Source organism: Erythrolamprus reginae, chromosome 8, assembly GCF_031021105.1.
Source record: "Erythrolamprus reginae isolate rEryReg1 chromosome 8, rEryReg1.hap1, whole genome shotgun sequence".
In the NCBI taxonomy this organism is placed as follows: Eukaryota; Metazoa; Chordata; class Lepidosauria; order Squamata; family Dipsadidae; genus Erythrolamprus; species Erythrolamprus reginae.
The window spans coordinates 21982707-22009816 of record NC_091957.1 but is presented as its reverse complement, the minus strand read 5'-3'; the positions used below and the strand labels follow the sequence as shown (position 1 = coordinate 22009816).

The following is a 27110-nucleotide window of genomic DNA, read 5'->3' as shown; positions in this document are numbered from 1 at the left end:
AAGTAAAAGAGAAAGAAAAAGAATGGGAGTAAGGAAGAGAGAAAGAAAATCAAAATCTAGTTTGAAAATAGCTCAACTATTTAAGTGGCATTTTGATATTGATAGAGTTGCCCTATTATGAGCTCACTGTTATAGACACACAGTACAGTATTTTATTTTGAAATTCTCTGAGGCAAAACAGGGTGGGTTTTTTATTTGTTTGTTTGTTTGTTTGTTTATTTATTTATTTATTTATTATTTCTGTGCGCCCAGTCCCGAAGGGACTGCCGCTCAGGACACTATACTTTTCCGCCCCCCCCCCAAAAAAAAATTAGAGGGAACACTGCTCACCAGTGCTCTATACAGCGGGATTCCAATCTCCCTCTTCCTGCTTGTTATACCTCTAGCTATGCAGCCAAGCACCCTACTTGCTTTACTACTGCCTGACTGCACTGTCACCCATTTGGAGATTGTTAGAAATCACAACCCCTAAATCCTTCTCTTCTGGATTTTTTGTTACAGAATTTAACTTTGGAGTGTTTTTTTTTAATGGTGCAAGGAAGCTTGGGAGAAAGGCCTGCTCTTAATGTTTTACCATCCAGAAACCACAGTTGTTGGGGAGGTCTGGCACAGAATGACCTCCTCCTCTCTGGGCTGGCGAAATGCGAAATAAAATTGCAGTGGAAGGTTTTCCGCTGGGAAGAAGAGGGAGGGTGTTTCTGCATTCAAGACAGCTGCCTCGCCCTCCCACCCTTCATCCTCTGGGGTCTGTGGGAAAGGAGGAAAGATCCCCGGGGGATTTCCGCCCACAAGGAAGACAATTCCACTCTAAACAGCCTTGGAAAGTTACAAAGCAAGGGAGAAGTTGGGTAGAAGTGTTGCTCCAAAGGAAAAAAAATCTGCCCTTGATTACAGCTCATTTGTCTGGAAGCCGCACCACATTTCGGACATAAACACCCTAGAAAATGCCCAGAGATACTTTATCAGAAGAGCCCTCCACTCCTCCACTCGCGACAGAAAACCCTATGCAACTAGACTTTCAATCCTAGGTTTAGAAAGCTTAGAACTAACACGACCTAAGCATAGCCCTTTAATATCATCTGCTGTGATGTCCTTCCTGTGAACGACTACTTCAGCTTCAACCACAACAACACATGAGCACACAACAGAAACAAACTTAAAGTAAACTGCTCCAAACATGACTGCAGGAAATACGGCTTTAGTAACTGAGTAGCTGATGCATGGAACTCACTACCAGACTCTGTAGTATCATCACCTGACCCCCAAAACTTCACCCTTAGACTATCCACTGTTGACCTCTCCCAATTCCAAGAGGTCAGTAAGGGGCGTGCATAAGTGCACCAGCAGGCCTTCCACCCCTGTACTAATGTTTCTCTCTTACTAGCGTCATGTATAGTACTATATCTTTGTATACCACCAATACGTACATGACAAATTAAATAAATAATAAATAAATAATTTTTTTTCCCCTTTCCCTTTTTAAAAAAAAAATATTTGATAAATCGTCCTCCCCCCCCACCCCTGTTTACGGAAGACTTCTGTTCAACCAACATCTTCGCTGCTTCTTGCAAATGGAAAGCAAGAATTAGAAGGAAGCGTGCGTCTCTAACGGGTTAGAAACATCCCGTTGGCAGGTTTCCCCTTGGTAGACATTTGTTTTTAAAAAGGTGAAACCTGCCTCTCCCACGTGGAGACCACTCGCCATTTAAAGATGACAACAGCATTTAAATATGTGACGGTCTAAAGTAGATCAATTAGAAGATCAGGCAATAGAACCCGACATATTAGTAACATTACTGGTATATGTATAAATAGTATTTTTGAAAAAGTATTTCTGAATTTGAAATGCGATGGTGAAAAAAAGTAAGGGTTCTACTTTAGGCTAGGAAAACAAAGTGCACAGGTACAGTATATGTGGTACCTTGTTCAACAGTAGTAACTGTGAGAGGGATCTTGGAGTCCTAGTGCACAACCATTAATGAACCAACTGTGCAGCAGCTGCCAAAAAACCCAACACAGATCTAGGCTGCATAACAGAGGGATAGAATCAAGACCATGTTAATACCCCTTTATAAGGCTTTGGTAAGGCCACACTTGGAATCCTGCATCCAGTTTTGGTCGCCACAATGAAAAAAGGATGTTGAGACTCTAGAAAAAGTGCAGAAAAGAGCGACAAAGATGATTAGTGTGTTTGTCCATTTCTAGCAAAATTTGAAGCCCTGTCTTGCTTCTCAACAGGTCTTCCGGGAGCAGGCCATCGATGGTGAGACCGCTACCACTCTTGACGGAGGAGCATTTACTCAACCACATGGGCTTAAAACTAGGCCAGCGTTAAAAATAAGGTCACAGGTAAGAAGCCATTCAAAACCAAATGACAGGGAAGCATATGGAGGGGGGGGGGGGGGAAATCGGCCGAACTCACATGCTGCATACATACATACATGGCTATTTGTTTCTTTTTGGAACAACGACAAACCACGATTGCTCCCTGGTTTATCAGGAGTGGCTCATTTTTTTGGGGGGGGGGGGGAGATCTCTTCATAAGGCAAAGTTTAGATGTGCACCTTGACTTAAATCATGGCTTATTTTGTGTCCTCAACCTTGGCACCCAATTTTGCCAAGGTTGAAAAACACTGGTTTCTTATCATGTGCCGAGCCGTAAACCACGGTTCATAAATCACAGGGGTTGAGTTGGCATGATATCTCAAGCCAAGGCAAGCTACTAAGTTTAGATATTTTTTTTAAAAAAATGTCTATATTTCTCCTTGTAGTTTAATATCCTTTTGTTTTTATTCTTTTGTTTTTCAAGCTGCCCAATAGCACAAGTGCTCTGGCGGTGTCTTAATAAAACTCAGTGATAAAAATCCAACAGAATGCAAAGGAGGGTGATTAAGAAAATGGGAACAGGGCCTAGTTTAAAACGTCCTTTAAAACCCTGGGCAGCAGCCGAGGTGATTTAACACCAGTTCACGAGAGAATCTCTTCTACAGTTTGTAAACTTTGCAAGAGCCTTATGCCTGGGCAATCTAGCTTCTGGGTTTTTAGCTGGTCTGGTAAAGAATAGAATAGAATAGAATATTAGAGTAGAATAGAATATTAGAATAGAATAGAATATTAGAGTAGAGTAGAATTTCTCAATTTGCTTCCAGAAGTTGTGAATGCTCCAACACTGGGAGTTTTTAAGAAGACTATGGACAACCATTTGTTTGAAATAGGTAGGAAATAGAATTAGAATAGAATAAGGAAGAGGAGACACTACAGAAGAGAATAGAAATGAATATAGAATAGATTATAGAACAGAATAGAATAGGGAATAGGAATTACAATAAAATAGGGAAGACGAAGAGGAGAGAAGAGAATATAGAAAAGAATAGGAATAGAATAGAATTCTTTATTGGCCAAGTGTGTGATTGGACATACAAGGAATTTGCCTTTGGTGCATAAACTCTCAGTGTACCTGAAAGAAAAGATACCTTTGACGAATCATGAGGTACAAAACAAAAATACTCTGTTTTTCAGTTTTATCTTTCAGCTCCTAACATTAGCCTATCCATCTCTGCACATGATAGTACATTGCTGAAAAAAATAAAGGGAACACTCCAAGAACACATCCTAGATCTGAATGAATGAAATACAGTATACAGTGGTACCTCAAGATACAAACCCCTCGTCTTACGAACAACTCGAGATACAAACCCGGGGTTCAGAAAAAAATTGCCTCTTCTTACGAACTTTTTTCGTGTTACGGACGCCAAACCCGAACTTCCGGGTTCGGCGTTCGGGAGGCTGCTGGGAAGCCCCCCGGCTGTTTTAAAAGGTGACAGCCGGGCGGCGGGGCTTCCCTGCAGCCTCCGAACGCTGAACCCGGAAGTTTGGGTTTGGCATTCGTAACACAAAAAAAGTTCGTCAGAAAAGGCAAATTTTTTCTAAACCGTTCGGAGGCTGCTGGGAAGCCGCGCGGCTGTTTTAAAAGGTGACAGCCGGGCTGGGGGGCTTCCCAGCAGCCTCCGAACGCCGAATGCGGAAGTTCGGGTTTGGCGTTCGGCTTCGGGAGACGGCTGAGAAGCCGCCCGGCTGTTTTAAAAGGTCACAGCCGGGCTGGGGGACTTCCCAGCAACCTCCCGAACCCCGAACTTTTGCTGAACTTCCGGGTTCGGGGTTCGGGAGGTTGCTGGGAAGCCTCCCAGCCGGGCTGTCACCTTTTAAAACAGTCGCGCAGCTTTCCAGCAGCCTCCGAACGCCAAACACGGAAGTTCGGGTTTGGCGTTCAGCTTCGGGAAGCTGCTGGGAAGCTGCCCGGCTGTTTTAAAGGATCACAGCCGGGCTGGGGGGCTTCCCAGCAACCTCCCGAACCCCGAACTTTTGCCGAACTTCCGGGTTCGGGGTTCGGGAGGTTGCTGGGAAGCCTCCCAGCCCGGCTGTGACCTTTTAAAACAGCTGCTCGGCTTTCCAGCAGCCTCCGAACGCCGAACGCGGAAGTTCGGGTTTGGCGTTTAGCTTCGGGAAGCTGCTGGGAAGCCGCGCGGCTTTTTAAAAACGTGACAACCGGGCTGGGGGCCTTCCCAGCAACCTCCTGAACCCGGAAGTTTGGCAAAAGTTCGGGGTTCGGGAGGTTGCTGGGGAGCCCCCCAGTCCGGCTGTGACCTTTTAAAACAGCCGGGCAGCTTCCCAGCCGTCTCCCAAAGCCGAACGCCAATCCCGAACTTCCGCGTTCGGCGTTCGGAGGCTGCTGGGAAGCCCCGCCGCCCGGCTGTCACCTTTTAAAACAGCCTGGGGGCTTCTCGGCGGCCTCCTGAACGCCGAACCCGGAAGTTCGGGTTTGGCGTTCGGTGTTCGGGAGGTTGCTGAGAAGCCCCAAGGCTGTTTTAAAAGGTGACAGCCGGGCGGCAGCGGTTTTTTGCGTGGTTTTTTTTTGGTTGCATGGATTAATTGACTTTACATTGTTTCCTAGGGGAAACAATGTTTCGTCTTACGAACCTTTCGTCTTACGAACCTCCCCCTGGAACCAATTAGGTTCGTAAGACGAGGTATGACTGTATTCTCATTGAATGCTTTGTTCTGTACAAAGTTGAATGCACAACAGCATGTGGAATTGATTGTCAATCAGTGTTGCTTCCTAAGTGGACAGTTTGATTTCACAGAAGTTTGATTTACTTGGAGTTATATTCCGTTGTTTAAATGAAGATGCCTCCGTGACACCCACCACCCAAATCTTCAATGTGCCCGGTGCCCCACAATCTAATTTCACCTTGTGTGTTGTCGTTATTTGTTTGAGCCAATCTATGAATGCATGAAAAGCTCTTGCCACAAAGGGGGTGATCTTTTTTGGATCTCTTTATTTTTCCTGTTTCAATGTTTAGGCTTCCAAATCCTTCTTGCTCCCCTGATCTTTGGTGTATCCCCAAATAACCCAGACAGATTCCTTTCTTGGCCTGTTTTTAGATCCTGTAGATCTTAGCAGTGGCTCCCGTCCCCTCTATTCTCCGAATCGGTGTTATTTCCCGCACAATGATGGTTCCACGGGGAACAATTGCCCAAAGAACCTTTTTATTATCTCCCTCGTAAAAGAGATGAAGCTTGGGGTGGGGAGAGCAATAAAGCCGCCCTTATCGTTTTAACATAATAAAAGAAATGTGTAGGGCGGCTGGGGGGGGGGAGAGGAAGTGGAGGGGGGCTGTCTGCATTTGGTAAACAATGTTTATTGCTCTGTGCATGGTTTGCAACCATTTATTTATATTGATTGATTGATTGGATTTCTGTGCCCCCCCCCCGAAGATTCTGGGTGGCTTACAACATATTTTAAAAAATCAAGTTACAATGAAAATCAATCCAATTAAATTAAAAATTACATAATTACTTTAAAATTCCTAGCTATATTAAAATCAGTCACACCCATTCATACAGCAACCATACAATCATTCCTTGGCCAGGGGGCTAAGATCTAATCAGCCTCAGCCTGGCAAATTAAGTCTTAAGAATCTTACAAAAGGCGAGGAGGGTGGGGGCAGTGTGAATCTCCAGGAGAGCTGATTCCAGAGGGCAGGGGCCACCACAGAGAAGGCTCTTCCCCTTGGCCCCGCCAAGCCGCATTGTCTAGTTGACGGGACCTGGAGAAGGCTGACTCTGTGGGACCTGATTGGTCGCTGGGATTCAATTTGGAGCGAGTCCCCCCCAAAATGCATGCAATATAATTTGAGGTGCAGGCAGTATGATGTGACCTGGAAGCCCCCCATCCCAACCTACAAACTTTTGTAGGATGGCATTGCCAGGGTCCTTTCACCTGTTCAGGTAGAAGACCCAAGAAGGCACAGCAGGATTGGCAGGAAATGAAGTGATAATTTGGGAGTTTGGGGATGAAGAATGATAGCTTGCTGCCAACCTGCCTTCCATTGAGGATCTGTATACTGCATGAGGCAAAAAGAGGGAGGTGAAAATATTTACTCACCCCTCGCATCCTGGACACAAACTGTTTCAACTCCTACTCTCAAATTGTCGCTACAGAGCACTGCACACCAAGACAACTAGACACAAGGACAGTTTTTCCCCGAACCCCATCACTCTGCTAAACAAATAATTCCCTCAACACTGTCAAACTTTTAACCAAGTCTGCACTTCTATTTCTACTATTTTTCCCCATCATTTTGTATCACCCATTTCCTCCCACTTAGGACTGTATGATTGTAACTTGTTGCTTGTATCCTACCTTTTTTATTAATATTGATTGTTTCTTCATTGCTTATTTGACCCCTATGACAATCATTAAGTGTTGTACCACATGATTTTTGACAAATCTATGTTTTCTTTTATGTAGACTGAGAGAGAGCATATGCATCAAAGACAAATTTCTGGTGTGTGCAGTCACACTTGGCCAATGAATTTCTATTAGATTTGACTCGACTCTATTCTATTCTATCCCTCTTTTTTAAAAAAAGCCTTAAAGTTTTGGATTTTTTTTTATTCCCCTCACCTCACCTTCTTCCTTCGACAGTGACTATCCTCCTCCTCTTCTTCCTCCTCCTCCCAAATTCCGAGCTTTTATTTCTTTCCTAATGGGTTTGCACACATTATTTGCTTTTACATTGATTCCTATGGGAAAAATTGCTTCTACTTAAAAGCATCTCTACTTAAGAACCTGGTCACGGAATGAATCAAGTTCTTAAGTAGAGGCACCACTGTATTTGTCTGAAGTAGTGTAGGTTTTCCTGCCTAAGCAGGGGGTTGGACTAGAGGACCCTCCCAATGTTGTTGTTGTTGTTGTTGTTGTTGTTGTTGTTGTTATTAAGATTTGCCCCTAACGCTTCTTTCCATCACGCTTCCCGTCCTCCAAAGGGCATGCATCAGACTTTTAAGGCTTGTAGCATATACCACGCAGGCTCCTCCTTAGTCCCAGGGCTGTTACGTCTTCATACTCTGCAAGAAATGTGTGTAGATGATACTGAATTTCAGAATTTAGGGGTTTTTTTTTAATGTTTGCACCCTTCGCTTTCTTTGGCTGTCGGTTATGTCAGCATTCCACACTGGTCTAACAGCCAATGATGGAAACATTGTATTTGAACCCGAGTACATATGGCAGTGGTGGCGGTTCAATCAATAACAGAGACCAAAATATATTAAAGGTATTATTTACAAGACACAGTCCATAATACACCTCTTCTTCGCACACATCAGCTACATATAGTATTACATATATTATCTCCTTTGCACACAGCAGGTATAATATATCCTTTAGTATTAGCACACAGCTTATTCTCTTATTAACCTTTACATCAGTATAGTATATTCTACGCAGTATATTGCACAAAGCTCAGATATCAATACTAACCAGCATATATACTCCAGTAACCAACATTACAAGATAAAGCAACAGAACAGATGCAATGCAACAACAGCTCAACACAACAGAATGCAACCACAGAGTGTAACAGAGAACAGCACATCTTTCTCCTCTTATATGGCTAAATTGCTGCCTAGCTCTTAAAGTAATACTATTATTTCCTTCTAACATACAATGCTGGTTTATCTTCATATATTGAAAACCTAACCAAAACAGTATGTAGTATTACTGACAGTTTTCCCAAATCCTTGGCATCTTGACTCTGATGTTTTGTTTTGTTTTTTAAATTATTATTATTATTATTATTATTATTGTTGTTGTTGTTGTTGTTGTTATTGTTATCATCATCATCATCATCATCATTATTATTAATGCTTTCCTTGCTTGTTTTTCCTTCCAGGTAGCCAAGAGGGTGGGCCGGATGTTATACATGGCTAGTTTCCCCGTGGCTTTCCCACTGCAGCAGCCGCCCGGCCTGCGACCCGCTGATTGCAACCTTCCTCCCACGGAGCTTCGCCCGCCCTCCACCGGAAGCGTGGCCTCCTCCCCTTACGGAGGGGCGCTTCTCTCCAGCCGGGTCTCCCCCAAGCAGGAAAACGGGACTTCTCTCCTGGCGGCTCTGGGCGATGCCCCCAAGCCCCCTTCGTAACCCCCGGATTGGACATCTCGCCGAAGAAGGAAGTTTTCCCCTCCCCATCCCGAGAGGCCGAGTGGAAATCTGATAAAATATTCAAATTTTTTTTGGGGGTGGGGAGGAAATAAAGTCTCGATGGGATGGGGGGGTTAATTAGGGTGGGTGGGGAAACTGCCCCAAAGAAACTTTGGAAAAAGAAGACTTTTGGGGAAGGAAGCACGTTGCAGAAGACGCAAACCGGCCATGGATTGGGGTAAAAAGGGGGCGAGGAAACCCCAACCTCCCTTCTTTTTTGCAAAGTGGGGGAGAGAAACACATCCCTGGCTGGAACAGGTACAGCGTTCCCCTTTTTTTTTTTGGAAGAGGGGGGAAGGTCTATGCATCGCTAGCAGCTTTTGAATTAATACCAAAGACAGACCAAGTGATCCAGTCTCCAAAACTCCATGTTTTTTCTTCTTCTTTTGATTTGGATGGTACAGCACAGCCAGCCCTGCATGGGGGGAGCTGTCGTCTTCCTTTTATTTTAATTTTGAATTTTGGACTTTCTGTGTCTGTCTACGATGTGCATCGGTTTGCTCGCTCGCTCGTTCCGTTTCCATCCTGGCCTTTTTGAGCCATTTGGTTTGACTCCCGACGTTCCATCGGTTATAAAACGAGGACCCGGATTGTTTTTGAGAGGGCTAAATGCCCCGCTGGCTCTGTAAACCGCTTAAGAGAGGACGGTCAAAGCACCGCGAAGAAGCGGCATATAAAGTCTTAAGTGCTGTTGCAATTGCCGCTTTAAGAAGCTGTGGAGAGTCCCATCAACAACGGGGTTGCGTTCCTGGGAATCGCTGGGAAGGAGACGGAAAGAAAGTGGGAAGGATAGTGTGCTTGGGGTAATGGGGGTAAACCCATTGCTTCTCTTCTGGAAGGTGTGTGTGTGTGCGTGTGTGTGTGATCCTTGGTGTTCTCTGAGCTTGGATTTCGTGCAGACGTCTGAGGCCCAATTAGGTAACGTCATCAGTTGTAGTGAGGAGTGTGGTGATCAGTGCACTGGTGTCGTTACCTAGTTGGGCTGTTCTGTCTGGCCGGATCAATTATCAGGAATAAAGACCCACTCACACTTTGGTTCAAAAGCACCCGTAGGCAAAGTCTCTTGATAAAAAAAATCTGCAATACAAGGTTGAACACAAGGAATGTGGTTTCTCTCATTAGCAGGAGATAACGAGCCTGGGATGCCAGCCAGGATAGTCATAAATCTCCGCCACTTGGTGTGTCTTCTTTAATTAACTAGTCTCACAGTCCAGGGGGGTTTTGCAGCTCAATCCAAAAGCAGGAATTGAAATCCATGAATACAAGAAGTCTCAGCTCCAAGGAACTTTCCTCCATGCTGAATGTTGCATGCCACACCCCCTTTCCCATCAGCCTGCCCTTATATACTCCCAAGGTGTGGCCAAATGTCCCATAGATCTATTCAATGCCCAAAACCCCTTCTAGAGTGATATTCATGCCTGGATCTCATCCTCCTGACTCTTACATCCAACAAGGGGTCCTGATCCTCAAAGGTCCCCATCGTCCTCTGATTCACTCAGTACCCTAACGGGGGGGGTTTCCACATTCTCCTCAGTCCCCAACTCTTCCTCACTCTGAGACTCGGATGGTAAGAACGCTGGCCTGTGACGCTACTCCTCCTCCATCTCCTGGTCCTCAAAATCCATCACCAGGCTGAGCCGGATGTGGACCACTCACAAATTGGGTAATGAAATGCCTGCAAAAAAATATCCAAGCTCAGAGGACACCGAAGTTCAACCCTGAGCTATAAATATCCTCTCTGTGTGTGTGTGTGTGTGTGTTTTAATTGGCTTTTGTGCCCAAAAGAATGCATTTTTAAAATTTTTAATTTGACGGCAGGGCAGCCTAGGTGAGGATACGAAAATTGCACATTTTCCTTGGTATCCACACTTGGGCGTTGGGCAACCCACTTGGAACCCTTGCCAGTTTTCAACCAACCTCTGTGTGTGTGTGTGTGTGTGTGTGTGTTTGTATGTTTACCCAGTTTTGCTTTTGGGGGGGGGGAGAGAATGCAGGCCCCAAACTTAACACATCCCCCCCCCCCCATTTTGTCTGTGTCTCTCCCCGGGGTGCATTTTCAACAGCAACCGCACTTAACCCCAGATTGCTCAATTGGTACCTGCTCGTTCTAATTATCCATCACTTTAAAGGCTTTCCAGCAAAGCGGTCGAAGTAACAATAAAAAACAAACGAGTTCACTCAAGTTTGTAAAACAGGTCCTGTGTCGGGGTGGGTGGGTGGGTGGTCCTTCAGGACGCTGACATTCCTGCTTGGAATGGGGGTGGGGACTTACAAATATGGGGGGGGGGGGTTGATGATGGGTAACCATCTTATTAGAGGAAATGCTGGCTTAGTGAGCCAGCTTAAGAGTCCCAGGGGTAGGCCAAGTTGGCTTCTTCTGTGACTTGTGGACTAGGATTGACTGCAAGTATGAACGTTTTTGTTAGGATAGGATAGTTTTTATTGTATCGCTGATTTTATTGCTATATTTTGATTGTTAGCCGCTCTGAGTCCCTTTTGGAGTGAGCGGCATATAAATATACTGCTCAAAAAAATAAAGGGAACCTCAAAGAACATCCTAGATCTGAATGAATGAAATATTCTCATGGAATATTTTATTCTGTACAAAGTTGAATGTACACAACAGCATGTGAAATTGATTGTCAATCAGTGTTGTTTCCTAAAGTGGACAGTTTGATTTCACAGAAGTTTGATTTACTTGGAGTTATATTGTGTTGTGTGTAAGTGTCCCCTTTATTTTTTTGAGCAGTGTACCAATGTACAGAAAAGAAGATAGACAGACAGAGAGAAAAACAGACAAAAAGGAAAGATAGACAGAAAGAAAGGTAGATATATAGATGATGGATGGCTGATGTTATTGCTATATTTTTTATCGTATTTATGATTATTGTTAGCTGCTCTGAGTCCTTGGAGTGAGAGGCATATAAATACAAATGAGAGATAGATAGAGATGGATAGATGGGGATAAAGATGAACAGATAGGGATAGAGAAGGATTGAGAGAGAGAGATTGAGCGAGATAATAGATAAATAAACTCCCAGAATTCCTGAGCCAATCATGTTGTAACTCAGGAATTCTGGGAGTTGAAGTCCACACGTTATAGAAGAGCCAATTTTGAGTACCCCTGGAACTTAAACCAAAAGGGGGGTAAGTATGAAATAATGCTACCAGTTGTGGGCACCTCAACAGATGGCAACAGAGGGCATGAGAACAGGTAAGTGGAGGGTACACCTCCCCAAGTTGGAATGGCCGTTGCCACCTTCCTGGGACCCTCCTCTTCCCCCTCCCCTCTGCCCCAAGGGGGCTGTATCCAGGTGGGAAGAGGAAGGATGCCAGAGGCTGCCTGGGGAAGGGGTTCCTTGCAACACCCCCCCCTTTTCCTGATGCCATGCATGCAGGCACCAGCAATGGGAGGCCCTGTGGTGGGAAATGGGCAGATTCCTCCCTTAAAAAGCTAGGGGAGGTGCCTGCCCCTCCCCCCTGGACCTTCCTTTCCCTTGCTGGGTCTTTGCCACCCATGGGGGCATCAGGGGAGCTGGGTAAGGGGGGGCAGATAGATAGAATGGGCAGGTAGATATAGAGATGGATGGACAGAGATAGATAGAGATGGATAGAATGGATATGGATGGATAGATACAGATAGAATGGATAGATATAGAGAGATGGACAGATTTGGCAAGGAGCCCCTCCCCAGCCTACCTCCAGCATCCTTTCCCACCTCCCAGCAGCCCTCTGGGGGGGGGGGGGGAAATAAAGAGGAAAGGCCCAGGAGGGGGAGAGGAGCCAGCCCAGCCTGGGGGGGTGGGCATCAAGGGCCTAGGGTCCCTCCTTGAGGCCAAAGATGGGGGGGGGGGAGTTGGCGGCAAAAAAACAACCTCAAGATGGCAGATGCAACAATCTTTATTACAGCTCAAGAAAATAAACAGCATACCCTGCAACTCTGCCTCCCAGCCCACCCTATTATCCCCCCCCAGCTGGGTTGGGGTGTGTGGGGGGGGGAGAAGGCTGAGAGGTGGGGCATAAGGGCAGGGGGGAGTGGTTGCCAATGTGTCCTTGGCACAGAGTGGTACTTTGGCCACTCTTGAGCCAATGGACCTTGGCAAACCCTTCTCCATGGCACCAGATACCCTTGGCTGCAATCCTGGCTTCAAGGGGGCCCAGGGGAGAGAGGTCCTAGGAAGACCGGGGGGGGGGGTGTTGTCCACCCCTTCCAGGACCCCCAAAGCCCCTCTCAGGCCAGGATTGCAGCCAAAGGTGTCTGGTGCTATGGAGAAGGGTTTGCCAGGGTCCTTTGGCTCGAGTGGCCAAAGTGCCACTGCACTAAGGGCGCATTGGCAGCCATTCTCCCCCCCCCCCGCCCTTATACCTGTTTCACCCTCTCCCCCCACCCAGCACTCACCAATCCTCCCCCACTGCCAATCATTGACCCCTGGCTTGGTGTGACCCACTGCAGATTTCTCTCTGCACCCCCAAGCTAGAAGCAGGTGTGCAGGGGGGGGGGAAAGTGCATATTTGCAATTAGCTTCCAAAATTTGAAAAAGGAGGCACCCATTTTTTGAATAAACTGCACACAGCTACTTGAAGCAAGGGCAGGCACTGCAGCTTGTCCCAAGCCACAAGGGTAGGCAAGGTTGGCCCATCTATGACATGCGGACTTCCAACTACCAGAATTCAGGAGCTAACACATGCTTGGCTCAGAAATTCTGGGAGTTAAAGTCCACACATGTAGAGGAACCAACTTTGCCTACCTGTCCCAAGGGAACACATTGGTTTTGTGGCTCGCCTGCCTAGGTGCTGGGAAGACTGGACATTACACCCAATGAATCAAGTTCCAGACCTTACATAAGTGTGTTAGCAAGTTTTAAGTTGTGTAGGCTTACTAACAAAAGCTGACTTCCAGCCATCTTGAGTTTGCCAAGGATGGGCACCTCCTGAAAATAAGGGAAATTCAGAGCTAAAAGTGCACCCATTGGGGGGGAAGGGAGTAGATCCTAAAGGACTCCAGCTCCCAGAATTCTCAGATGGCAAAGGTGTGGCATATGGAGCCATACCTGTGGGCCTGTGAGACACTGACCTACATTGCTATCCAGCTGATTTCCAGAGGACAGAAGAACCTATTTTCTGCCTCCACGGGCTTCACAAAAGCCTCCAGAGCCCGTGGATGGCAAAAAATGGACTCAACAGGTTTATTACTGGGCTTGTTTTTTGCCATCCACAAACACTGGAGGCTTTCGTGAAGCCTGAAGAGGGTCAGAAACAGCCTGACGAGCCTACTGGAAGTCCAGAGACTTCAGTAAGGCCTGCACGCATGCGCAGAGGGGAAATCCGGAGGGGCATTGCATTAGGACTGTGGGCTTGCGTGCACTTTGGGCACCTGGGCAAGCGAAAAAGTTTGCCATCGCTGCTCTAGCCCATCAGTCCAAATTCTGGGGGGCCTGAATTCTGTGCATTCCACTTCTGCAGACCTCAGGCCCAGAATTCCTTACGTATAAGAAGCTCTGGGAGAGACATTCCCAGAACAGGGTGGGCAGACTGCACTTCCCACAATTCACACTTCTGGAGGCTTTCAATTCAATCAAAAACTTGTTCAGTTCCCAGAATAGAGAAATAAGCCTGGATTGAATCTGTTGACTTCCCATCTGGATTTGGGGTGTCTGTATGTGATAACTTCAATTCCCTTAATTCTATTGTTGCTGAGCTCTGGGAATTGGGGGACGTTTTTCCAGACGCAGATTGCCATAATGGACTTCTCAGAATTGTTAGCAGAAACCTACCTTGAGAACATGTGACCCACCTCCCAGTTGGGTGAACTTCAATTCCCAGGATTCTCCAGTCTGGCTGTCATTCAATCTGGTGTTCTCCAGCGCACAATCTGCTGTTTTGGGCTGTCAAAAAATGGTAGGTCTTAGAAACCCTAGAAATCTATTTCTAGGGTTTCCAAGACCTATCATTGATCCTAAGGCCGTGATGGCAAAGCCATGGCCCATGAGCCACAGATGGCATGTGGAGCTATATCGGAAGACACGCCAGGCATTGGTCCTGTTAGCTCCAGCACGCCGGCCGATTTTCTGCCTTGTGCAATGCCATTTTCGCCCTCTGGAAGCCTTCGGAGTGTGAAAAATGGCCCAACAGGCAAACTGGAAGTATGGAAAAATGAACTTCTGGTTTGCCCATTGGGCAATTTTTTGCCATCCCCGGGCTTCAGGAATCTAGAAGCTTTATTGATGCCTGTGCACACATGCGCCACCCTCGGGGAGATGGGGTGGGAGTGTGGGATGGTTCTGGGAGCCAAAACCCCTCCCTTTGAAAGTTGCATCCTCCAATTGGTGGACTACAGCTCCCAAAATCCTTAATCCTGCTGGAGAACCCTGGGAATTGAGTGGCAGACATCTTAGTACCTTCCAATATGGAGGATTCGAAATTCCCAGAATTCTCAAGAGTTGAAGTCTACCCTTCTAAAAAGCCAATTGGCTTTCTGAAAGCAAGGAGTTCAAATCCAGACATCCCTGGTGGGTATATACACTGCTCAAAAAAATAAAGGGAACACTTAAACGACATAATGTAACTCCAAGTCAATCAAACTTCTGTGAAATCAAGCTGTCCACTTAAGAAGCAACACTGATTGACAATCAATTTCACATGCTGTTGTACACATTCAACTTTGTACAGAACAAAGTATTCCATGAGGATATTTCATTCGTTCAGATCTAGGATGGGTTCTTTGAGGGTTCCCTTTATTTTTTTTGAGCAGTACAAATAACCCCTCTTAGACCAGTGTTTCTCACTCTTAACAAGCTTTATGGATTTCCACACCAACTGGCTGGGGAATTCTGGGAGCTGAAGTCCACCTTCAAGTCAGAGGTAGAAAAATGACCCCTCAACTCTGTCCCACCACCCAAACTTGGTCTACACAATCCTACCAGGTAACACTTGTGATCTTAACACAAGGTAAAGGCCGACAACAGCCATGATTCCTTGACTCTACACCACCCACAGCTTAAAAGCTAGAATCACTATTATTTCAAATTTGCAGGAGCCAAATTTACCACTTAAGGGCTCTTGGGTTCCAAGCGTTATCTCCATAAACTACAAAACATGATTCTTTAGCCAAGCTGCAGACTTTAAAAAGTCTCCTTTCACCTAGGTTGCAAATTACAGAGATCCTGGCTACGTTAGGGATACACTACGACCAACGTTAAGACTTGCTAACTCCTTATTTTACATCTGATCTGTCAGGTGACCTTAAGTGACAAGTGTCAGTTCCTGGTGGGCCCTGCAAAGCAGGTGAAAAAAAAAAGAGGCACAAATGGATTGCAACACAGTGAAAGCCAAAGGAATCGGGATCCCTTTTGCCCGCTGTGGTTTTCAATGCAGAGAGATCCAGAAAGAAATCCACAAGAGGCTGTTTTTACAAGCCAAGAGCCAACTTCCCATACAGAAGTAAAAAATACAAGGAATTGGGGGTAGTGGTCGATTCAAAGTGGGCCTTTTGCTGCTGCTTTCTGTCCAATTTTTAAAAAATAATGTCACTTTGGCAGGAAAAGAACCAAGTCCCCAAATATGGGACGTTGGTTTTCAACTCTGCCATCTCCAGCGCTGGGTAGAAGAGGAAGGGGCAGCATTGAAGTTTGTTTGTTTCTTTCTTTTCTTTCTTTCTTTCTCCTTCCTCTCTTTTCTTTCTTTTTTCTTTCTCTTTTCTCTTTTTCTTTCTCTTTTTTCTTTCTTTCTTTCTTTTTTCTTTTTTTAAAGAAACTTTTATTTTGAGATGGTTTCAAGAACCCACATGATTCTAAAGAGGCCGTTCTTTTGCAGCCATCGGTGTCTTTTTAAGGCTCCCCTACTGGATGACAAAATCGTCCAGCATGTCCCTCCAAGTGCAGAAACTGCTTCAGGGCCAAACTGGGACAATGCAGCCCCTTCCTCGGCCCTCCACAAGTGGCAACAGCTGTCCAGTTACAAACCCCCCCCCCCCCCAAAATGTATCTGTCCATCCATCAGTCTCCATCGGAAAACTCCAAGTCTTCCACCACGTCCTCGCCTCCTTTTGCCAGCTGTTGCAATTCCGACCGAGACAGCGGTTTCCGACGACTTTGCTGGGGCCCGGCGATCTCGCCTCCTGGAGAAGGAAGGAAGAAGGGGATGTCAATCCAACCTCAACGGGAGGGAGGGGCAGCACAAAAAGGCAGCTGGGTGCAAATTAATCACCGGTGCTAATTAATGGATCATCTGCAGAGCGGCGGGAAGGGAGCGAGATGGAAACGGCAGAGATGGGAACAGCACACGTTGGATAATAAGCAAAGCAATAAATATACAAATCCTCTGGGTGTTTTGAATGGAGATGGAAGAGAAGGAAATCTTTACTGTGACCCACCCAATTTTGGGGTTTTTTTTAGAGGGGGGGGGGCAACACAACTTTCTAAAGGGAGAAGCTTCCCAAGCCCACATGCTAGAACAGTGATGGCTGTCCTAGAAGGCATCCAAACATGGAAAAAAGAAGGGAAAGGGGGGACAGGATCCAAACATTTAAATAGGTTAAAGGGTTAAATAAGGTTCAGGAGAGAAGTGTTTGTAATAGGAAAGTGAACACAAGGACAAGGGGGGGGGGCAATCTGAGGCTAGTTGGGGGAAAGATCAGAAGCAACATGAGAAAATCTTATTTGACTGAAAAAGTAGTAGATGTTTGGAACAAACTTCCAGCAGATATGTAACTGAATTTAAACATGCCTGGGATAAACATAGATCGATCCTAAGATAAAATACAGGAAATCGTATCAGGGCAGACTAGATGGACCAGGAGGTCTTTTTCTGCCATCAATCTTCTGTTTCTATGGCAAACCTTTTTTCTCTTGGGTGCCGAAAGAGTGTGCTTGTGCACCATCACGCATGCTCGAGTGCCCACACCCATAATTCAATGCCCTCTGGTGGGTGCAGTAGGCTCATGTTTCACCCTCCCCAGGCTCTAAAGGCCTCCCTGGAGCCAGTGGGAGGGTAAAAACATCCTCCCCCATCCCTCCTGAGGCTCTCTGGAAGCCAAAAACGCCCTCCCAGAGCCACTGTCTGAACCAAAAATCAGCTGGCCGGCACATACATGCATATTGGAGCTGAGCTAGGGCAACAACAGTATATGCATGGTTGCTCTTAATTGTTTTAATTGCTTGATAGTTGTTTTTAGATTGTTACATTATTTCTACGAGATTTTGTGACATTTTTGTGTACAGTAGTACCTCTACCCAAGAATGCCTCTACTTATGAACTTTTCTAGATAAGAACTGGGTGTTTCAAGATTGTTTTGCTTCTTCTCAAGAACCATTTTCCACTTACAAACCCGAGCCTCCGAAACTGAAACTGGAAATGGCGGAGAGAAGCCTCCGTGGGGCCTCTTTAGGGATCTCCTGGGAGGAAACAGGGCCGAAAAAGGTGGGGAGAAGCCTCCGTGGAGCCTCTCTAGGAATCTCCTGGGAGGAAACAGGGCCTCCACCCTCCCCATGGTTTCCCCAATCACACGCATTATTTGCTTTTACATTGATTCCTACGGGGAAAATTGCTTCTTCTTACAAACCTTTCCACTTAAGGACCTGATCATGGAATAAATTAAGTTCTCAAGTAGAGGTGCCACTGTGCAGCCATCTCAGGGTGGCACAAGTAATCTGGACCAGTAGCGGGTTGCTACCGGAATAGTGTTCCAGTAGCGAATGTTGAGCTGCACATGCATTCACGGGCCCCCATCCCAGCACCTTTTTGCTTCTGCATGTGTGAGACTTTGGTGACTTTTTTTTGCTTCGGCACATGCACAGAAGCACAAAAATTGCCAAAATCTCTCTCGCACGCGTGTCCCCTCGCGAGTTTTTTATTCCTGCACATGCGCAGAAGCAAAAGCACACTGGGGCGCACACACGTGCAGGCAGAAGCAAAGCTGCACCCCCAGCGCACCCTTGGTCTGGACCTTCAGCCCCTGTGTGGTAGCCCCAACAGGAGAGTAGCTCCGCCTGGGCTCTGCTTCGACCCGGTTTCTCTCCCTTTCTCAGAAATGCCAAGATCCTGGGCATTCAGCCTCGGCCTAACAATAAAATGAAGGTTTGACCATGAAGTTTGGACCGGACACTCGGTGTCTCTCTAGGCTCAGGATTTGCTCTCCAAAAGCTCCTGATGGTGAAGGGAAGGTTTGGGCCAACTGGATAACAAAAGCAGAGGAAAGTGGAAACTGGAACGGCCACGCGGGGGGGAAAAAGGAGAACGGGCTAAACGAGATGTTGGGGAGTGAGGGGCTTTTTCAACGTCCCGGCAGTTCCTGGAGAGAGAGCCTTTTTTCAGAGTTGGCACACGGAGACGCCCAAAGGGGAGCCAGCCGTTGTCCGCTCTGGCCTCCGGCGTGGGTCTATTCTGGGCACCAAGGCTGGCATGCCGAGTCTCTGCCATCTGCTACTGAGAATTGGGCACCACGCCGGATTCTTTTAGCCGCAGAGCATTGGAGGGTGTGTGTGTGTGTGTGGGGGGGGGACGGAAGGGAGGGAAGCGAAGGGAAACTCGGGGGGGAAGGGAAGGGGGGGTTGGCTGCGTCTCTCTCAAAATTCGAACCCTTGAAAGAGTCTGCAAATAATTTCCTGGAATTAATAAGAAAGGGACTACAGAAATGCAGAGTTACCCGAATATATTCCTCTGGAGCTGTGGTTCGCAACCTTTCTAATGCCGCGACCCCTTAATACAGTTCCTCGTGTTGGGGTGACCCCCAACCATAAGTCGAGCACTAATTCTCCCAACAGAGCTTGAAGCTGATTGGCAGGGAGGTCAGAGGGACGCCCTTACTGTAAACGCCTGATTGTAAAAATATGTTCCAGGGCGCCAGAATAGAAGCTTTAGAAGATTTAAAGACTGTTGGGGAAAGGAGGGTTCTAAGGAGCAGCGGGATTATCTGGAGAGGGAGGGGCCTTCAGGAACTCCCTCTGCGCATGATGCACTCCCCCCCCCCGTGTGAGATTTGGCTTCTGAGCATGTGCAGCAAGCGAAATCTCACACGAAGACACGCACGAGAATATTATTTCAGCAACTTTGCCGATATTTTTGCCCAAATCTCGCAGGGGGGCATATCGAGGGCACGCAGCTACGCATGCATCCCGGAATCTCCTACCGGGACACAGCACCCAAGTGCACCAGCCGCTGGCCTGACCCCCTTCGCGTGGAAAGCTGCAAAGAGAAGCCTCTCGATTCTTTACCATGGGAGTTGCTGAGGTCCTCTTCATCTTCTTCCTCTCCCTCCTGGTCCACTTCGTATTCTCCTTCCTCCTCCTCTTCCTCCTCACTGCTGCTCACGGAAACCCGGTCTGATGCCCCCTTCTTGCCTTTCTCTGCACCTGGAAAACAGAAATGGAAACAGATGTGACATATATTTCCCACTCTGTGCGTTCACGGGGAAGGTAAAACGGTTCTTCTGCAAAGAAAAATAAATAAATATATATCCTATTTTTCAGATAATAAGATGCACCTTTCTCCTCCCTCAAATGAGGCTGAAAATTTATACTCTGATTGTAGCTTTTTAAAAACTTTTTTCAGCCCTAGTGAGATACTAACTACCATATTTTTGGAGTATAAGGCGCACCTTAGTTTGGGGAGAGGAAAATAGGGAAAAGAATTTGTTTGCTAGGTATTCATCTGGCTAACGTCCTTAGTCTGCTCAGCTTCAGCACCTTATTTTATCCCCTGGTTGGGGCTTTAAAAAACTTTATTTGGAGAGAGTAACAATGAAAGAGCTTGCAAGCTGGTAAAATCATTAGCACCTGGAAAGAAACATTCGGAGCAGGTAGAGCAATGGAAAAAACCCTGCAAAGACTTAGGGGTTGGAAAACATTCTTCACAGAGAGTAACAATGAAAGAGCCTGCAAGCCAGTAAGAGCTGGGAACATTGTTAGTGCCTGGTTAGGGCAGGAAAGAAACATTCAGAGCAAGTAGAGAGTGGAAAAACCCCCCTACAAAGACAGGATTTGGAAAACATTCTTTGCAGAGAGTAACAATGAAAGAACTTGTAAGGTAAGAGCTGGGAAGATTGTTAGCAGCTAGTTAGGGTTGAAAGAAAAGCTACATTCAGAGTATAAGATGCACCCAAATGATCAGCCTCTTTTAGGGAGGAAAAAGGTGTATCTTATACTCTGAAAAATACGGTATCTTCCGGGCTCTGACTGGCTTGCAGGCTTTTTTTCATTGCTACTCTCTCATGAGAATGGTTTTTTTTCCTGCCTTAAGTCTTTGCAGGCTTTTTTCATTGCTACTCCCTCCAAAAAAATTTTTCAGCCCTAACCAGGGGATAAAATAATGTGCTGAAGCTGACCACACTAAGGACGCTAGCCAGATGAATATTGGTAGGCAGATTTCCCCATTTTCCTCCCAAAAAACTAAGGTGCAATAAAAAATATGGTGTGTTTCTGTGTGTGTGTGTGTGTGTATATTTTTTGTAATGGTTTTTTTTTTAAATCAAGAGAAACGACATTAGTGCCTGAAACAGCTTTTTTTTTAAAGGTACGATTTATTACAACCTCAAGCTTGCCTGGAAAGCAGTGTTCAAATGAGCATTGGGGAGAAGGAATAATGTGGCTCCCCAGATTTTTATTTCAAAATATTCTAGCTTTTCTCAGGTAGAAAAGTGCGGAAATTGAACCCAACCGCTTCGATGCTGCAGCAAAGCAGGATTTGCAAGTAATAAAGCTATTAATTGCAACCGATGGATAAATCAAGAGCATGGTAAGGCTTCTAACGTCGAGGTTATAACCTGCGAGTTGCTTTCAGGGTTTTTTTCCTTGTTGTGGGGGGTCCCCTTACATAAATGTGGCATCTATATACACTGCTCAATAAAAATTAAGGGAGCACTTAAATAACACAATATAACTCCAAGTCAATCAAACTTCTGTGAAATCAAACTGTCCACTTAGGAAGCAACACTGATTGACCATCGATTTCACAGGCTGTCGTGCACATTCAACTTTGTACAGAACAAAGGATTCAATGGGAATATTTCATTCATTCAGATCTAGGATGGGTTCTTTGAGGGTTCCCTTTATTTTTTTGAGCAGGATATTTTTGATTTATTTTTATTCCGTCAATGCAGCCCACCGGTCTCATACCAGTCACTATAGACAGGAAACGGGGCTACAAGATTAGAAATAAAAGAATTGCCAAGAAGCAGATTCAAATATTTAGGGGTAGTGATTTCTGACAGCCTCAAAATGGGCGAGCAGTGTGGTCGGGCAGCAGGAAAAGCAAGTAGGATGCTTGGCTGCATAGCTAGAGGTGTAAGAAGCAGGAAGAGGGAGATTGTGATCCCCTTATATAGAGCACTGGTGAGACCACATTTGGAATACTGTGTTCAGTTCTGGAGACCTCACCTACAAAAAGATATTGACAAAATTGAACGGGTCCAAAGACGGGCTACAAGAATGGTGGAAGGTCTTAAGCATAAAACGTATCAGGAAAGACTTAATGAACTCAATCTGTATAGTCTGGAGGACAGAAGGAAAAGGGGGGACATGATCGAAACATTCAAATATGTTAAAGGGTTAAATAAGGTTCAGGAGGGAAGTGTTTTTGATAGGAAAGGGAACCCAAGAACAAGGGGGGGACAATCTGAGGTTAGTTGGGGGAAAGATTAGAAGTAACATGAGAAAATATTATTTCACTGAAAGAGTAGTAGATCCTTGGAACAAACTTCCAGCAGACGTGGTTGGTAAATCCACAGTAACTGAATTTAAACATGCCTGGGATAAACATATATCCATCCTGAGATAAAACAAAGGAAATAGTATAAGGGCAGACTAGATGGACCATGAGGTCTTTTTCTGCCGTCAGTCTTCTATGTTTCTATGTTTCTCTGAGTGGGTTCTGGTTTAACTTTTTTAAAAATGTAGAAAAATCAAGTTTCCAGACCTTATGAGATGTACACCAAGGAAAGGGAGGCTAGAAAAGGTTTGTCAAAAAGGAGAGATGAAATGTCCTCAACAGTTGAGAAATTAAAGTTCTAAGAACACGTAAACAAATTTTCAAAATTTCTTAGGGACTAGATGCTTATTTTGTTCTATTTTTAAAAAAACTGAGCAAAGAAATTGGGGGGGAAACTGAACATCACGATCCCTGCAGAATATTTATTAAACTTTTCTGCTTTTCTTCTGTGCAATTCATCTAAACCTTCAGAGGCTCTTCAACCTAAACTACTTATTTTGATTTATTTACAACAGTTTGGAGTCCCTTCTTTTTTTTTTGTAGAAGTAAACTCAATAATAGTTTATGAATGGATCATGTAACACAGCCAAATTACCCAGTTACATTTATCTTTTGCCTTTAAGGAAAAAAAATATAAAGCTTTGCTTTGTCATTGCAATTTATACACCCCTTTTTCTATCCTAGATAGAGGCGGTCCAAGCGATATAAACCGAAGTGAAAATAAACTCAAGCAAAAATAAGTAAAAAACAGAAAATAAAAACCATTAAGATACGTGCATTTGTTCTCTGCTTTCCCTTATATCCAAGCCTAGCAATCCCACCAAACAGGAGAAATCGCAGAAAGAACTGGAAAAATCAAAATGCAATAAATGCTATTTAAAAATAAAGAAAACTCCCTGGTTTCATTGGCGAGGCTGGCGGTTTTTGTTTTATGATTCCCCGGCTGCTGGGTGTTTTATGCCTGGTTTTATTTTGCATTTGAATGTATTGTTGCTCTGAGCTGCCCGGAGTCATAAACTGAGACAGGCAGCTATATAAATCAATTTAATAAATAAACCTTTGGCATCCTTCCAAAAGGAGGGGACGATGGTCCCTTTAGGATTTGTGGACTTCAACTCCCAGAACCCCTGTTTTGGTGGACTTCCACTCCCAAAATCCATGAGTGTTTGTGGACTTCCACTCCCAGAATCCCTGTTTTGGTGGACTTCCACTTCCAGATCCCATGAGTGTTTGCAGACTTCCACTTCCAGATCCCATGAGTGTTTGCAGACTTCCACTTCCAGATCCCATGAGTGTTTGCAGACTTCCACTTCCAGAACCCCTGTGTGTTTGTGGACCTCCACTCCCAGAATCCCTACGAATTCATGGACTTCAACTCCCAGAATCCCCATCGTTTCCCGTCTTTGTGCTAGGGTAACAGCAGTTATGGGAAGACACTAGGAAATAACATTTTCGGAAGCGGTGTGTGTGTGTTTCTGTGTGTGTCTGTGTGTGTGTTCAGAGAATTCTTTCCTGGCTTTGGCAGTGCCCAGGTTTCCAGGGACTTCAATTTCCTGCTTGGCTAGACCCCAAATCTCTTATTTTCAGGCAACCCTCATTATCAGAAAGATGAATGGAGCGGAATCACTCTGAGAACAGGCCCAAGACTCTCCGCAATTTAGGCCCAGCATCCGCGGGGCGGGGGGAGGGGGACACACACACAACGAAGACGCTGCTTTATTTCAGGGTCTCTGCACCTAGGCACAGGCAGGGGCCCCTACTTACTGTTGCTACCTGTGCGCTTCTGCGCATGCGCAGAAAGCAAAATTTTGCGAGGGGACTCATGCCCTTATCACCCCGAGGTTCGACTACTGCAATGCTCTCTACATGGGGCTACCTTTGAAGAGTGTTCGGAAACTTCAGCTTGTCCAAAATGCAGCCGCACAAGTGGTTTTGGGCCTTCCAAGACATGCCCATATCTCTCCACTCCACGGACTGCATTGGCTGCCGATCTGTTTCTGGACACAATTCAAAGTGTTGGTTATGACCAATAAAGCCCTACATGGACCAGACTATCTCCGACACCGCCTTCTGCCACACCAATCCCAGCGTCCGGTGAGGTTCCACAGAGTGGGCCTCCTCAGGGTCCCGTTGACCAAACAATGCCAGCTGGTGGAGCCTAGGGGAAGAGCCTTCTTTGTGGGGGCCCCGGCCCTCTGGAATCAGCTCCCCCTGGAGATTCGCACTGCCCTCACCCTCCTCGCCTTCCCAAAGAGCTTAAAAACCCATCTTTGTCACCAGGCCTGGGGTCAGTAGATCTTCCCCCTGACCGATGAATGTTTTTAGTACGATTTTATTGAACGAAGCCTAATGAAAGTTTATAAAGTTAGAATTTTTAAAGATTATTTTAAAGATTATTTTTATGGATATTAATTGGATTACTATGCTACTGTGTCTTTGCATACGTTGTGAGCCACTCCCGAGTCCTCAGAGAGGGGCGGCATACAAATCCAATTAAATAAATAAATTCATTTCGTTGGGGTTTTTCCGCTTCCGCGCATGCACAGAAACAAAATCTTGCTTGAATGCCGGTCACGCACCGCTGTGCACGCAACTCCATTTTCACTAGTGGAACGATGGCGTGGCTCGGTAGCAACCGGCTACTGCGCTAGATCTACAAACGCCACGAACTGGAGGAGGAGAAAGCGTTTTTGTCTGAGCTGCCGGCTGCCCCCTTTTTCCTGGAGATCTCAAGTTTTAATCCAATTTAGACAGGAAATCAGAGCCCTCTGAAGGACGTATTCATCACTTTAAACCAGGGAGGCATTTACGGGAGGGAGGGGGCAGCAAGGCGGAAGACAGGGAAAGGGAGGGGGGGGAGGAGAGAGAGATGGAAAATTCTCCCTGCTTCTCCCCACTCCTCCTCCGCTTCCTCTACTTTCAGCCCGGCACCCACTTTGCCTTCACTCCCAAACGCCCCCAATCATTTTGGGGCGAGGTGCTTAGGAGACGCATATTGCCATAATTGCAGAATATTATATAGACACTGCTCAAAAAAAGAAAGCTCAAAAAATAAAGCTCAAAGAAGGCATCCTAGGTCTGAATGAATGAATATTCTCATTGAACGCTTGGTTGTGTACAAAAGTTGAATGTGCACAACCGCAGGTGAAATTGATAGTCAATCAGTGTTGCTTCCTAAGTGGACAATTGGATTTCACAGAAGTTTGATTTCCTTGGAGTTATATTATATAGTTATATAGAGCCCAGGTGGCCCAGTAGGTAGAGTGCTGTACTGCAAGCCACTAAAGATGACTGTAGATCTGCAGGTCAGCGGTTCAAATCTCATCACCGGCTCAAGGTTGACTCAGCCTTCCATCCTTCCGAGGTGGATAAAATGAGGACCCGGATTGTGGGGGCAATAGGCTGGCTCTGTTAAAAAAGTGCTATTGCTAACATGTTGTAAACTGCCCTGAGTCTAAGGAGAAAGGCAGCATAAAAATCGAATAAATAATAATAAATAATATTGTGCTGTTTAAGTGTCCCCTTTATTTATTTATTTATTTATTTATTTATTTATTTATTTATTTATTTATTTATTTATTTGAGCAGTATATATATATATCTCTCTCTAAGATGCACTGCTATATTTGGTTTCCATTCCTTTTAAGGACAGTCTTACAATTTCTATCCCTAATCTGGCCAGAATTACCCCAATTTTTGCTCAATGTAAGCCTAGCTTTGGGAATTCACTGCCAGTAGATGTACCGTGTTTCCCCGAAAGTAAGACAGTGTCTTACTTTCTTTTTACCCCCAAAAGCCCCACTACGTCTTACTTTCGGGGTATGTCTTACATTGGAAAAAAATTGAAAGGGTCGCATTCCCGAAGGCATCTCCCCAGAGTCCAGAAGGGCAGTCGCAGGACAGGAGCCTCGTGAGCCCTTTTCCAAGTTCAACCTCAGGGCTCCAAGCGGCGTGCACGCATGGAGCCACAGAAGCGTGTCGGGGAAGCGTGTGTCTGGAGGGGAGGAGCCGCTCTGCGCAGTTAGGCAGCCCCACCTGCCTGCCGGAAAGGAGGCGGGCGAAGGGGGGCGCAGCTCCGGCCGCTCGCCTCGGAGCTGGTCGGCCTCGCTGGCCGCTTGCAGCCGAGCCTCGGCAGGACTCGGTTGCTGGGACGAGCACCTTCGCTGCAAGCCGCCGCCCGCTCGGCTCGCTTCGGACCAGCGCTGTCCTTCGCTTTGCCAAGCCCGGGAAGAAGCGGTGGTGCCGCAGCGAGGCGAAGGCGAGAGGTGCGCGGGGAGCTTGGAAGCAACGTCATCGGGCTCCCCCCTGGCAATACCCCCGTGTTTCCCCGAAAGTAAGACATATGTCTTACTTTCGGGGTACGGCTTATATTAGCCGACCCCCCTGAAACCCCCGATACGTCTTACAATCAGGGGTGTCTTACTATCGGGGAAACAGGGTAGCTGACATGCTACAGCAATATTTTTCAACCATGGGTAAATTTAAGCATGGCTGGTAGGGGAATTCTGGGAGTTGAAGTCCACCGATCTTAAAGTCCATTCGCTTCCTGGCTGGTGAATTCTGGGAGCTGAAGTCCACCCATCTTAAAATCCATTAGCTTCCCTCTATTAGCTGTCTCTCTCTTATCTATCTATCTATCTATCTATCTATCTATCTATCTATCTATCTATCTATCTATCTATCTAATCTTTCTTTCTCTACTTATAATAATAATAATAATAATAATTTATTAGATTTGTATGCCGCTCCTCTCCGAAGATTATCTCTCTCTCTCTCTCTCCATCCATCCATCCATTTTATAAGCCGCCTCTCTCCTGACGGATTCAGGATGGCATACAACAGTAAAATGAATACAAAATGCAATTT

At 45.8% G+C, this 27110-nt stretch overlaps 2 protein-coding genes across 2 annotated transcripts in view; one reads left to right on the top strand and one right to left on the bottom strand.

The window, feature by feature from the left end:
- The window catches only part of SAMD11 (sterile alpha motif domain containing 11), a 130210-nt gene extending 119490 nt beyond the window's left edge, over window positions 1-10720 (top strand). The window contains 4 exon segments of the mRNA XM_070759247.1: window positions 2239-2271; window positions 2273-2321; window positions 2324-2349; window positions 8235-10720. Of these exon segments, the coding sequence (XP_070615348.1) occupies window positions 2239-2271; window positions 2273-2321; window positions 2324-2349; window positions 8235-8483 (357 nt within the window). The 3' untranslated portion in view covers window positions 8484-10720.
- A 5130-nt stretch (window positions 10721-15850) lies between these two features.
- The window catches only part of NOC2L (NOC2 like nucleolar associated transcriptional repressor), a 64337-nt gene continuing 53077 nt past the window's right edge, over window positions 15851-27110 (bottom strand). The window contains 2 exon segments of the mRNA XM_070759246.1: window positions 15851-16659; window positions 19754-19891. Coding sequence (XP_070615347.1) covers window positions 16538-16659; window positions 19754-19891 — 260 coding nt within the window. The 3' untranslated portion in view covers window positions 15851-16537.